We start from the raw sequence: 14,176 nt of genomic DNA on the forward strand, positions 1-14,176 counted from the left end.
GGGGCATTCGCTACTGTTACTGCTACTGCTACTGCTCTGGCTATTGCTCTGGCTACTGCTCTGCTGCTGTACTTGACTTTCGCTTCTTGCTCGTTGCCGCCGCTTGTGCCACTAGCGGCTGGAGTTGGCACTGACTGGGACTGGGACTAGAAGTGAGACTGAGAGCGAGACTGGTGTCACTTGTGCTGTCTTGGGTCCATCGGCCGCGGGGAGCTTGTCGTCCACGGCGGGTGCCCAGGTGGTGGTGGTGATGATGATGATAATGATGCTACCCTACTCTAGGCGTGGCCGCCAGCTTGCCCCAGCCCAACCAGCCAGAGATCGACGGAGTGTTCGCTTGGCTGGGAGCGTTGTGGTAGCGGTAGCGGTAGCTCATCGACTTTGAGGTCACAGTGGGCACCGGGGTACCGAATGGTGGTGGCATGGATTGGCACCGCGCATCAATCAATCAATCAATCAGTCAATTGCCCCTAGTCCAAGATCAAGAGTTAACCGGCCCAGTACCGATACGCATGTGGACGACGAGCAGGCGGGCGGCGGCATCCGGCAGCACCAGCAGGGAGGAATCGTGTCAATTCGGTGACCGGGTCGGTTTGTGGATGTGGATGGATGTTTGTTCGCCTGATCATGCTAACATCCCATGTACATATCAACCGATTCCTCTTCTTACCGCAAAAAATGCCTGATGTCCACTTTGACAAGAAATTTCGTTCTTCTATCTGTACCACGCTTGCCTAGGCACAGGTCTCGAATGCCCCGTAGATTGAGTCTGCATGCATGCCTTTGTGCCCCGCAACAGGATGGGCCAGGCTTGGCTGGACCTGGGCGGAGAGCCACTGCGTGAGTAGTAGAGGGGCAGAGGGGCAATGGCGGGTATTTCGAGGAGAGTTTGTAGGAGGCTTTTTCTGTGATTTTGGTCGCCTTCTGGCGAGTCGTGTGACAGTAGACAATGCAATTATTGGCCCTGCCCCATGTCACACCTACACACACCCTGCATCCCGCCAGCCATCCATCCCCCCTCGTCCCTCATGCACCCTGCACCCTGCACCCTGATCCAGGCGTCGATTGCCGGATATGCGTGTTTGCAGCTTCCTACCTCCGGCCAGCAGGTGAATTCATCGTCTGAGCAGTTTGTGTTTGTTGGGATTGCTTCCTTGGCCCAAGCATTCGATTAGATTAGTCTTCTCAAAAAACTCGGGGGGATTTCTCTCATATTTATACTTTCTGGGCTTGAGAGTTGAGCAGGACTTTTGAGAAGGAAGGCACGACACTCCTATCCTGCAGTTACTGACTGTACTGTACTGTACTGTACTGTACTGTACATTTGCACCTGCCTGCACGTGGAGTTCGGCGGCTCCTTCCCGTAGGCACCTTAGTGCTCATAACGCAGGTAATAGAGGTGCTTGCTTGCCCTGCCTCGCCTGTCTGTCGGGGCCTACGGGCCTACCAAGGTAGGAGCTGCTCCTGACTCGTCAATGTGTCTGGGCGTGGAAAGCACGAGGCAACTTCCAGGTGATGAATAATAGACCACATGCCAGAAAATCACCCTCGACCAGCTTTCTCAGTAGTCCCGTAAGCTTCAATTCCACCCATCGCACCTGCTTGATCATCAGACTAGATGCGAAGCTCCAGAAGAGGCAAATCGAATAGCAAACTTGCCATCCCCGTGTTCAGGGCAAGTCCGAGTCAGATGGCGGTGTCCGGGGCGGCGAGTACGCCCTGGGGGAAGGCGTGTGCTAAGAAACGAAGCTGCAGGTGCGATTGGCTCGCAGCTTGATTATTTGATGCAGTGTAACCGATCTGGATCAAGCCAGTGTCTTGCACTCGATTTGTAAAGAGCTGTCCAACCCGTCTCGCCCGTCTCGACAACGGCTTTCAAATGATGGCCAGAGTCAAACCAATCGGTTTATTCTAAGACCTCTAGGTTATAAGTAATTTCATACTGACATGTGCTCAACAATGCATTATTGTTAATGAATCTGATGATCGCCAGCTCGTTGTGTTCACTGACGTGAAGTAACTCTCTCGAGTCTCAGGAGTTATGAGCTTTTCTACCCCGAAGCAAACCGCGAAAACCTGTTTTAGCTGCCTTGTAAACCCGCGTGCCATCCCAGTGAATGATTCTATGATACATGCAGCATTGCGCTACCTCGATGTTGGTGAAGTGTCTCTCGATGTTTTGGATCTAGGAAACTTCCTGGACCATCTTGCTGCCAGTATGGGCCTTGAATACGTTACCAACAGGACCGTCCATGATTTCCTCGGTGACTGCTACGCGGCTGCCCTCCTTGCTGCTGATCCAGCGGATGAAGATAGGGTTAGGCCTATTGGCATCGACATCGGGCGTCTCATCTCCAGCGGCCTGAGCCTTGCGGTTGGTCTTGGGCGCCTGTTTCTTTAGTAGCTTGTTGATAGTTTCCATCTGGTGTCGTATGTTAGTCTCGAGTGCCGTGCAGGAAGCAATGCTAAGGTATTTCTCATACCTTGACCTCCTCATTTCGCTTCTCGCTCAGGTTGCGTCTGCGGCGAGCCATCTCCGCTCGTCTCATGCTGATCTCCTCAGCAGTGAAGACCTTCTTAGCTTGGATTTCTAACATCTTATGTTAGCAACAAAATCCCTTGGCGAAAAAGTAGCCTACGTACCGTTTGATAGAGCCTGATACTGGGCTGGGTTAGGCTCTTCGAAACGCGCTCGCTGGCGCACTGTCATCTTGGCCAGGTCCGGAGTCTCGCCTCGACTGCCACCGCCAGGCGTCTCATTGTCGCTGTCCAGATCGTCCTCTTCATCCTCCTCTGCGACCTCAATCTCCTCTCCCTCGGCATCAACGTCCTCCTCTTCTTCCTCGCCCTCAGCATCCTCGTCGCCGCCAATGTCCATCGTGGCGTTAATCTCCTCGTCATCCTCGTCACTTTCCAGATCGCTCAACTCCTCATCGTCGTCGTCATCATCATCATCAGGAGTCTGCTGGGCTACAGGAGCAGCCTTGCCGGTCCGCTTCGGAGGAGGTGCATTCTTGGCCTTGCTTGAAGCAGCTCCTTTCGCGGGCTTGGAGATCTTGATAGTCGGGGGAGGCGGGGCGACGTCCATATCAATATCGCCCTCGGCATCTTCCTCTCCCAGGTCGTCGTCCTCTCCCTCAGCATCGACATCCATGTCGTCATCCTCAACGACCTCACCGTCGGCGTCCTCGTCGCCCAAATCCTCCATCTCCTCGTCCTCCTCCTCATCCTCATCATCGTCGAGCCTTTCGCCGCCGACTTCGATCTCGTCCTGCTCCTCCTCTTCTTCCTCTTCCTCTTCCTCCTCGTCCTCACTGGACTCAACAACGTAGCTCTTCTTGCCGCCCCGCGCGCTCCGCCTGGTGCTACCGTAGCTGTCCCGGCCGCCGCCGACGGAGATCTGGTTACCCGTCCGGCTGGCCGTTGCCTGTCGCAACTTGCTCGACGGCAACTTGACGGTCAGGTAGGTGTGGTCCTTATCTTCCCCTCTTTGTGGGGACGAGGAGGGCGGGCCCCGAGATACGGAGGCCAAGCCCTTGCTATCAGCGGAACGCCGGGAGCGCGAAGACATGTTGCTGGTGCCTGTGTTGTTATCTCTGTCGGCCATGTCAGTGATTGCTACAGAGGCCTTCTGAGCCGCTGAGCGGCGCGGTCTTGATGACATCGTGTTGTCTTTGATGCTCTAGAAGCCCGGGAGATGTGGTGCAATAGGCACGGGGAGCCGGCCTGGGATTGATGCCAGAGGGTGATTGTGAGATGCTGCTAGCTGCTGATTTTGAGGCTTGATAGAGGTGGGGTTTGAAGGAATGACTGGGCGTAGGCGTAGGTAGGGATGATGGCCAGGACCAAATAAGCTTGACGTGGTAAGACTGAGAGGTGCTGGGCCACCAACGGACGGAGCGAGCGAGCGAACAAGGGAAATGTGGCGAGCAAGCGCGAATCCGCAGCCGTTATCCGCGACACACACAAACGCACGCACTTCAGCCCTTGAGCTCTTAACGCCGCCGCCGCGTCGGGGGGGTGAGAGAATGTAGATATGGCGCGGACTATTCACGTGGGAAATGTCTCCGCGCCCCAAAGTCTCAGCCCTCTCTCTTCACTTCGCTGCTGTCTGTCCCGATCGCAGAAGTCGCCCTTATAACGTCCTGAATCAACCCACTTATGCCTTCACTTGATGACTAGAATTTAATCGGCGGAGGGTGTTTTGCGATGCTAAGTAAATGAGGCAATCCGCAACCCGAATGAGGCCACACCGACTATGGTGAATATGGCCCGCGATGTTTTTTACGAAGAGGTGGACAAAGACAAAAAGGCAGAGTTGACTTACTATAATCAGAGGTGGCTTGTCAGCCAAGCCCAAGACTGCCCTACTATTTGACGTGAGACCCTGCCCTGGTGATTGGATCTGCTTTTCCTTCCGTGGCCTCGCGTCCGACGCCGCCTCCCGTCTCACAGCACGCTGTGTCTCTAGAGCAGGATTTATTGGCCGCGCTTAATCGTCTTCTTAGTTAGCAAACCCTGCCTGGTGGGTTCAGGTCTATCAAATTAATGGACAAAACGTCCAACTTACAGTCCTTTGCGGGTTCCGTCCTCTGTAAATTGTCGATCGTTGGAGAGACTGGCGCTCAGGCTGGCGTTGCAGGAGTGCCGAAGGCGCAGACCGTCCGCAGAGTTTACTTGCCGAATGGCTCCAAGCCGGCACTTTCAGTGCTTGTGTCTGATATCAATGAGAACAGTAAGGATCTAAGATAGATATAATATGGATAAAATGCTCGACTTTTTGGCTACAGCCTCGTCGTACTGCCGATTTGCACCTCAAATGTAAATCGTGATCCGTACAAAAGTCACTGAATTCGATCTGCGGCAAATCTCACTGCCTGGATTGCCAGGCGACAACAGCTGTCAATGCTACCCCGAAACTAACCTCCCGCTTCCACTGCCGAGGTCCGTCACAAGTGCTCACCTGCGCCGGTACACACCCCAACCTACTTTCCACACCTGCCCTCCACTCGGCTTCTTTGCACGATGCTCTCGTGGCACGATTCCCTATGAGACGCTTCAGTAACAATGGGCGATTCAGATGATAAGGCGCCAGGGCCGCCAGCATGGCAACAAGCCGACGTTGCGCAGAAGCCAATCCCCCCAGCCGACGAGGGCAAGCCCACCATCGAGCATGCAAGGAAATTCCTGGAGGATGACTCTGTCCGAGAAGCCAGTCGCGAGAAGAAGGTTGAGTTCCTGAAGAGCAAGGGCTTCAGCGACGATGTCATCGAACAGCTCCTAGAGGAAGAGAGCATATCAACGCCGGCGCAAGCGCAATCGTTAGCAGAACCTGCGAGAGACGAGAGCTCACTGCCCTCGCCATCGGCGCCCATAGTCTCCGATCAGAAGACAGACCATGCGCCGATTGTCACATACCCCGAGTTTCTCACCAAGCCAAACAAGCCTCCGCCGCTAATCACCGCGAATGGTCTCTTCAACGTTCTCTACGCTGTGACAGGCCTGTCGACCCTGGTCTACGGCACCACCAAATATGTCGTCAGTCCGATGGTCGACTCTCTGACAGAAGCGCGCATCGACTTCCACGAGAATGCGCTACAGAATCTAAAGAAGCTTAATGAGAAGCTCGAGAGCACGGTGTCAGAGATCCCTGTCACGAAGAAGGCAGAGGTCCATGCCTTCGAGGACGACACCTCTAGCAGCTATGACGATCCGACGGAGCTCTTCCACCGCGATATCGGCGTTCAGACATCTCTGCCTCCCACACCTACCGACACCGAACCGCAAACACCCGCGGCGCAGTCCACCGTGGTGAAGCAAGCCTCGCGGATCGCGGAGCTGACGGCTTCCATCCGGTCCATCAATGAGGATCTGACGTCTGAGGCGGAGGATTTCTCAAATATCAAGACCATTCTAGACACATTCAACGAGGACCTCGACAAGCTAACATATCCATGGCAACCGTCTACGGATTTCGTCGGGAGCTACTCATATTATGGGGCGTCGAGGGGCAACGAGCCGGATGATGAGATCAAGAAGGCAAAGGAGAATATTCGAAGGCTGAAGGGTGTGTTTCTGAGCGCAAGAAGCTTCCCCGGGTCGGCACGATAAGTGATCTCAGCTGTCGTGCGTGATGAAACATGCTGCCAGATTACATATCACTTCATCGAGGTGTGAGGTCAAGTGAGCCCCGGCTGCAGCATAACTGTTTGTCTTAGGGGTAGATATCCTCTAAAAGCTTCCAAGGCGGGCCGGATTAGGTTTTTAAATTGGAGCATCAAGTTAGCTCAAGAGATCGTTCAAGTTAAAGGACGGTCCAAGGCGGATGGCGTACATGGAGTTAGATGGCTGAATAGTCATACGTTTATGATGAGACTCTTGCTCTGAACACATTGTAATATATCTATTCAAGGCACAAGTTCACCTTTTAGTGCAAGTAATAATGCAAGAAGTTGGATGCCATGCCCAACCTAGGTAGTAAACCAATCGCAATTTAAATGGCCAAGGTGTTACATAGTGAAACGTGAATACAATCAAGACTTTCTGATATTATTATGCGTATAACAGTAGCCTTCGTCGAATGATAATGTGCATCTAGTTGCGTCATCGTACAATCCTCTTCCTCGGAGTAGAGGTGTTGCAAAAGAACTAGCTTCTCTTAAGAAAGGTACAAGACTAGAACATCAAACTCCCGTGGCCTTCGGAATTCTCTTTATTCCAAGGATTTTGAAAATAGTGCCCGAGTCTCCAACATGGATATGCTCATGACCACGACCCTCTGATCTCTGCTGCTCGTACCATTCCAATGTCGGCTTATAAGCATATTCCATCGTCGTTGCCTTCTTGTTACGCAAACGAGCAAGTCGCGCACTTTCATACAGGTCATTGTGACATTTTGACGCGACATTCTTCCCTAAGATCGGTTTTTGTGTGCCTCTGGGTGGGTGGAATATGACCGTATTGCTCTGCTCGTCATCAGAAAAACCTTCTGGTTGGTCGACCTCCATAGGTTTAGGCTGATGTGATATGCCGTCAAGCGGCGTTGGTGAGGCCCGAGGATTGTATCTAGCAGTTGTACTGGGCTGTCCGCCATCCAATACTATGCTCTTGTAGCCCTCCTGTAAGAGCTTGAGATCCCAGCCGGGCAGCCTCTGTTCAACTATCGGGATCGTTTCTTTCAAGTATGCAAAAGTAACATCAATCGGAAAGCGTGACGGACTATTCGGTAGTCGAAAGCCGCCGAGAAAGGCACGCTGAAGAGGTGTATTCGGATTTTTGTCTGGTCCATGCTCACGAATATATTCAATGACTTGGCGTTGCATGTAAGTCAAGTCTCTTTCATGTACTTGGTCTTGGTTTCCAAATTTCTCCTCAGCCGACATATCCCATATAATCACCTCGCTCTTAGTATAGGGGCGCCCGGTCAGATGAACGTTGAAAGGCCGATAAATGGCAACCCACGGGTGACGCCTTGGTTTACGACCTCGGGGAAACAACCTTGAATCCCAATCGTCAACAATGGTGTAGAAAAACCCGATGGATGTATTGAAAGGACTCCAACGGCCATCGTTGTGTTTATTCCATGGAGGAGTCCAGTTGAACCAGTCACTAATCCGTGCGAATTCTGCTGTGTGATCACCGAAGTGGTCTGCCATTGGTAAGTCAGCCCAACTCACAGGGTACGCGTACACTCTAAGCCGAGCACCTCCTGTCTCATCGACTCTGTACAGCTGCTCCGAGAACAGGGCAGCGTGGTCATTGTCGTTTAGTAGGACACTGCAGACCAGTGATCCTGTTGTTGATTGATCCATATCGCCATATATGTGGCTCCCGACGACTATTGGCTTCGACACAGATCTTTCATATATAGCATCAGGATTGTTGTTACAGGATGATGCATATTGCGGAATAGGAAGGTGCCGAACCCTCTTTGTAGATGTCGATTCTATGACATCGGCCATGGACCCAATTACATAGAAATGGCGATATTGGTCTGCTCTCAGGGTTGACCACCATCCGAACCAGTTGACTAGACTTTGCTCATCATTGGGATCGATGCATTCATCTGCGTAAATGAGGGGGTCGTCTTCACCCCAATTTGAGTATGTCCATGTCCGGCTCTCGCGTATCAAGAACTTGTCGCTAACTACAGCTGCTGTTTCAAACAGTACGCTGCACTCCTGCCTCATTTCTTTCCTTGCTCGGTTATCGGTGAGCCTCTCGCATTGCTGAGCCTTGTCTAACGCAAGAGCATGAAGATAGTGTTGAATGTTCCAGGCAGTCACAAGCTTGTATGCCGGCAGGTCAATCTTATATTTGATGTACCAGTCGAAGATGTTCTTCGTGTTCTCTGGCTCTGAGACCATGAAACTCGGGGTGATGAGAATTGCGTGACCTTGGGGGAACAGATGAGTCAGGGACATGGTCCCAGGAATTGTTGGCGCAACAGGTTGAGACGGATACATGGGTTGGCTATGAAGAGCTTCAGAGAGGCACCACATAGTGATTTCTGACTCTCGAAGGATGTTGTGAAGGCCAGGGAAATGTCGGACAGTCCATGCAAGAGCCTCATGAACCAATATTATACCCTTGCCGCCACGAGCCACATTGAGGAAAGGAATCCAAGCACCAGTTTGATATGTCGTGTACACTTTACACTCAGGATTGACTTCGCGTACCCATGCATAGATTGACCGACAAAGCTCTTGTTTGGCTCCAGGAAATGCAAGATAGAACGTGTGCTGGCTCTTTATGACATTGCTCTCATTTTCATCGGAGTTTTGTCCGTGGAGAACCAAGTCTCGATATTCAAGGCCGAAGAGCGTTCGAAACAGCCTTTCTCTCACAGTGTGCTCTATCTTCCATTCGTCTTGAATGTGGCACGCGCTCGACTGGAGACATGGCCTCAGCAAAAGCCGCAAGTCTGACTGCGAGCTGAAGAAAGCGTACTTCAGAGCCACGCCTTCTGGACTAGTTGGGTTTGGATCGAAGATTTCTGTCCTCCAATCTTCACACTTCGTAGGATAGATGACGAGATTATAGTCTTGTTCTAAGCAAAAGAGTCCTGACAAGCTGACTCTCAGATGGTCTGCAATTTGTTCTACAACGGGTTCGTTGCAAGTCAAGAATCCACTACAGATACTCTGCACCTGCAAGAAGTCAATTTGCTCAATGAAGGTTCTCGCAAAACATTCATGACTAATGACAACTTCTTCTTGACTCTGAAAACTAGACAGCCAAGGGATAGTTGAGTCCCTAGGAAGACTATTGAAATGAACTCTGATTTTCTTCGCCTTCGCAGCATAGAGCACCAGATCCATTCCCACGGCTTGAGTCATGTTCGGCTGAGGCATAATTATTGAGAGTCGATTTGGAAGGTTGTTTTCCTCTTTGGATGGAGAAAGGCTCTGAGGTATTATGTTGTGTGATGTTTTGGGTATGCAACTCCCTTGTGGAATTTCTGTTTCTCGTGGAGACATCTCGTCTTGGACGGTCGACGGTGATACAGAATCTATCTGCATGGGTTCATCCACAAAAGAAGCATCATCAGCGTCGAAAAATCTCACTGTCTTTCGTGATTTCTTTTTGGGTGGTTCTTTCTCCTTCAGTGTTGCTGCTGCTTGGCCGGTCACTAAGCTATCGCTTTGCATGATCAACCCTACACTGCCTTGGGTTACGGCAGGTATTTCTGTCGTGAGAGATGATGTCCTGCTACCCGAATCACTGCCAGGTACCTGCCTATCTCGAGAAGTTTTCTTTGGCGGTGGACCGTGAGTAGGATCGAAAAGGGCTTCCTTCAGGCGAGAGATGTCGGGCGCTGCCGCGTCAGCTTTGCCTCTGGATTGTAATTCAGCCTTTCTAGCAATACGGCGCATCTGAAAAGCCTTCGGTTCTTTGCAAGGATCTACCATAGCCTCACCGAGCTTCTGCCTTGGCTTTCTAGTTTTGCCGCTTATGAAAACATTCCCTGTGACAGCAGCTGAGTTTATACTCCTCTTGGCAGTGAGTATCTTCTTGCCACCGCCGAATTTGGCCGCAAAACTACTTCGAAATTGATTTGGTGGAATAAGAGGCCTAGTGACGTTTGTTGAGGAAGACTTCCTGGCTGTGCCCTGGTATCCTGTTGCCGATGGCAATGTATCCCGTGTGCGAGATAATTGTTGCGGTGTTTGAGAAGGACGCGCAGCTGCATTGTGGACAGAAGAAGCAGGTTGGGCTGCTTGGCTTGACTGTCGCGTCTTCTCACTGGGTGTTCTCTTTTTGGACACGGAGGAGTTCTGAGCTGGAAGGCCCTTGAATATACCTGGCCGCTGAACCGGCTTCACAACTGTAGCAGAAGTAGATGAGGTCAAGATGTCGTTGACTTTGTCAACTATTGTATCCTCCTCTGTCGCTTCAACACCCGATTCAGATTCTTGCGCTGGATCTAGAACTGGGTCGAACTCTTCCTCGTCCTTAATCGGCTCTGTGAGCACCAAGCCCAGCCTTTTGCGCTTTGCATTTCTTTTGTGATGCCGCTCCTGCTTTGCTTGGTCAAGCATTATCCGAGCATCGCGCCATATCTGTACGTCGAATTCGGGCTCTTCTCCTCGTTCCCGTCGTGCGCTTCTCTCCTCCCACTGCTGCAGCAGCTCCGAATCTAGATGAGCTTCAGGCTCCCACGTGGCGTCGCCAAGTTCGTATCCCGTCCACATTACCAGATATCGGGTTTCGAAACCGCCGTTTTCTTCGGGATATTCATCATCCACAGCTATCACATCGTCTACATCCCACTCTTTGTTTGAGTCATTGTCCTCGATAGTTGAGGTCAGACTGATGTCGCTCTGATAACCATCCATGTTGGCTGGGCATGAAGCAGATTGCTGTCCGATGTCCGTATTCCCAGTCATAGTGATTGGTTTTCTGGCCACCAACCGACCGACCAATCCTGCGCTTCAGATCCACAGGATGCAACTGAGCGGACATGGGCAAGTGGAAATTATGGTTGTCTGACAATGAACTTGTAGAGTGAAATTACAAAGACGACATGTTTATTGAGATGGGAGGCGAAGATTGTCTCTTTGTTGACAATTGACGCGACTGAAGAAAACGAATAGAGGCCAGTAGTACTAAATGAGAAAAGAAGGCGCTGCACGCTTGCATGCACAATCGCTGGAGAATAGGATGATGTAAGAGAAAGGGTGAGACTTCTCTCGCTGTCTGGAGAGAAAAGCCTCTAAGTGAGGTTGCTTGGGTGATGATTGTGACAGGATGGTCGGTTGGCGTCTTTCACGTTTACCAGCAGACCGCTATTGCAGATGTGTCTGCGTATAAATCGACACGGCACTTGGTAACGTGAGATTCGGCCGATAGAATACTTCCCTCCAGAAGGGGATCAGGAGCTACCTAGATACCTTGGTAGGCATGCCTACTAGGTAGGGAGCATGAATGAAAATGAGGATGGAAAACTCATGGAGATGCTCTTTCCAAGTTGTGGCTGACACCTATTGAGACGGGCATGTTGGCTGGTGTTGAGCTGTTTGTAACTGTGCTCGCTAGGGTATACAGAAAAGGTAGTCACCATTTGGCTGGGACCCCTGCACACTTTGGGGGAAGGTGCATGTTAGGAAACTCGACTCAAAAACAAATAAAAAAGCAAGCAAGGCCCCAGGGTACGAAGTCAGGCATCACAAAGAACTCGCCTGCTCCATTGTTCTTCAATTAAATCTGCTGGCATTTCAAAAGAGTTGATTTTGGCAACACCCATGTACCTCTCATACGTACATCATAAGGTAGGCGATGCTTGTACATGTTGTGGATTGATATTTCTCGTTCATGAGAAAAGGCAGCAGGAAGATCGAACAGGTTGTATGGCATTCTACGTTTAACCTTGTTTACAAAGGTCGATACATAACTTTGGAAGAACGACATTGCCCATTGAAGCCTTAGCCTGACAACTGAGGCAGCGGACTACATAGAACATACCTACCTAGGTAGGTAGCTCTAACAAACAATTGGATGCCGGTCCTCGAGTGCGACATACTAGGCATGCAGTACGTACTATGGCGGCTTAGATGGTACTAAACCTTGCCTGGGTAGCCAGTACCTAGGTAACATAGTAGACATACCTAGGTATCTGCCATTGGAGTACTTAGTGCACGTGATGCTTGAAACATCACCAGGAGGTGTAAAGCCCCCGGCTGTGGGCATTCCCGAATCACTTGTAGGGCACGTAGTCTAATTATGAGTGTGTGAGTAGAATCTGTCACTGAAACAGAAAAGGAATCAACCCATCTGTCAGTCCGTCAGTCCGTCTGTCGATAGATATCTGTTGCTGAGGTGCCCGCCCAGTATCATAAAGCCCAAGTTCCACCGCCTCCAACTCACGACCACCCTAACCCTGGTTGAACCCAGTCGCTCTAGTCACTAAACCTAAGTACCTCTACCCACACCCACACCCAACAACCCCTAGCTCAAGCCCCGAGTTGCCCATATCTTCTAGGCGTCTAGACCCATTTGTCGTTGCCTTGCAGCCACCAAGTCCTTTATTGCCTTTCAATCACCCTACCGTGGCAGCCGCCCTCGTCGACAACCGAGCTGCATCACCACCATCTAACAAACCTTGCTCCGTCCGTCCTGCGCCAACCGAGATTCACGACATTCCCTCAGCACTGTCCCTCCATCGTCAAGCCTCGCGCATTCAATTAGCATCATGGCCAACGACGAATACGACGTTAGTCCCTCCGAGCCCCCTTCTCCCCTCTATCCCCCCTTCCCCGCCGCTTTGCGCTAACCTGTGATTGCCAACAGTTCCTCTTCAAGGGTATGCCATTCGCCTCTCAGGCTTGCTCCCGCTTTCTCGCTGCGGCCTCATACTGATTGTAGGATGATTTAGTGGTGTTGATTGGAGATTCTGGCGTCGGAAAATCCAACCTGCTCAGTCGGTTCACTCGTAACGAGTTCAACCTCGATTCCAAGTCCACCATCGGCGTCGAGTTCGCTACCCGGTCCATTCAGGTCGACTCGAAGACGATCAAGGCCCAGATCTGGGACACTGCAGGTCAGGAACGATACCGCGCCATTACTTCAGCATACTACCGAGGTGCTGTCGGCGCCCTTCTCGTTTACGATATCAGCAAGCACCAGACGTACGAGAACGTCACACGATGGCTTAAAGAGCTACGGGATCACGCCGACGCCAACATCGTCATTATGCTGGTTGGAAACAAGAGCGATTTGCGGCATCTACGAGCTGTGCCCACAGAAGAAGCCAAGGCTTTCGCGAGTATGCATTCTTCACCGCATGATCTAGGCCGAATGATATTGACAAGACTTCGTAGGCGAGAACCACCTGTCTTTCATCGAGACATCAGCCCTCGACGCCAGCAATGTTGAGCTCGCGTTCCAGAACATCCTGACAGGTCAGTCTGACATGCCGCCTATCCGTCGTTGCTCGATCGATACTGATGACACCCCCTTCAGAGATCTACCGAATCGTTTCAAGCAAGGCTCTCGACAGTGGCGATGGTGCCCAGGCCACCATCGGTGCGGGCACCAACATTTCTCTCAGCAAGCCGGCGGACGACGGCGCGAAGAAGAGCGGATGCTGCTAAGCTTGTCCGGGGGCCGGATGCATAGTCATGCGGCTAGGTTCACACATGGCGTCACATATTGTCCGGAACATGTCAGCAGGAGAATGCATTGGAGGGATCATGGATCTGCTGGTATCATCAGGACGTTTTGACGATTTCTAATTAGGGTTATTTTGCTTTTCCTCGTGTTCTCCCACTACCTATCTCTCGTACGGCTGTCTGGGGTACAAAGTCCAACGATCACTCTGGCAAGGGTATGCTTTAGTTGAATGAACCACAGTAATTCCCAATACATGCGCGTGTTCACCGCCTCTGCTACGAGAATTGTGACATTGGAGAGTGCTTGGCATACAAGGAATCCAGAAAACAGCTATTTATCTGATTCATAGACGTGTGCGCCTGGTCACAAAGCACATATCCGCGTTGCACGACTCCCTCGTTAGGGGTTTCTTCTTGCCGTTGCACTGCCGAACACCCTAAAGTAAGGGATAATTACTGCGTAAGACATCAGCCACGACCAGCTAAAAGTCAAGCCCCCACATTAAAGATAAGCCCCGCCACACCGTCTTATCGGTCGTGCTCCAGAAAAATTTCCTTGCAAAAGT

At 51.3% G+C, this 14,176-nt stretch overlaps 3 protein-coding genes across 3 annotated transcripts; 2 read left to right on the top strand and 1 right to left on the bottom strand.

Moving 5' to 3' along the window:
• Window positions 1-2,185: 2,185 nt before the first annotated feature.
• On the bottom strand, window positions 2,186-3,571 carry UCRPA7_4093 (putative papa-1-like conserved region family protein; the record flags this gene model as incomplete). Its single annotated transcript, XM_007916627.1, has 3 exons — window positions 2,186-2,422; window positions 2,484-2,590; window positions 2,644-3,571. The coding sequence occupies 3 exons, from the start codon at window positions 3,569-3,571 to the stop codon at window positions 2,186-2,188; spliced, it is 1,272 nt and encodes a 423-aa protein (XP_007914818.1).
• Window positions 3,572-5,067: 1,496 nt separating this feature from the next.
• On the top strand, window positions 5,068-6,111 carry UCRPA7_4094 (putative peroxin 14 17 protein; the record flags this gene model as incomplete). The annotated part of the gene is made up of 1 exon (XM_007916624.1): window positions 5,068-6,111. One exon carries the CDS (start codon window positions 5,068-5,070, stop codon window positions 6,109-6,111), a length of 1,044 nt encoding a protein of 347 aa, XP_007914815.1.
• Window positions 6,112-12,691: 6,580 nt separating this feature from the next.
• Window positions 12,692-13,592, top strand: UCRPA7_4095 (putative ras gtpase protein; the record flags this gene model as incomplete). Its single annotated transcript, XM_007916673.1, has 5 exons — window positions 12,692-12,712; window positions 12,790-12,802; window positions 12,875-13,264; window positions 13,320-13,400; window positions 13,462-13,592. 5 exons carry the CDS (start codon window positions 12,692-12,694, stop codon window positions 13,590-13,592), a joined length of 636 nt encoding a protein of 211 aa, XP_007914864.1.
• Between the last annotated feature and the right edge of the window lie 584 nt (window positions 13,593-14,176).

Source organism: Phaeoacremonium minimum (assembly GCF_000392275.1).
Source record: "Phaeoacremonium minimum UCRPA7 unplaced genomic scaffold PA7_03_scaffold_324, whole genome shotgun sequence".
Lineage (NCBI taxonomy): Eukaryota > Fungi > Ascomycota > Sordariomycetes > Togniniales > Togniniaceae > Phaeoacremonium > Phaeoacremonium minimum.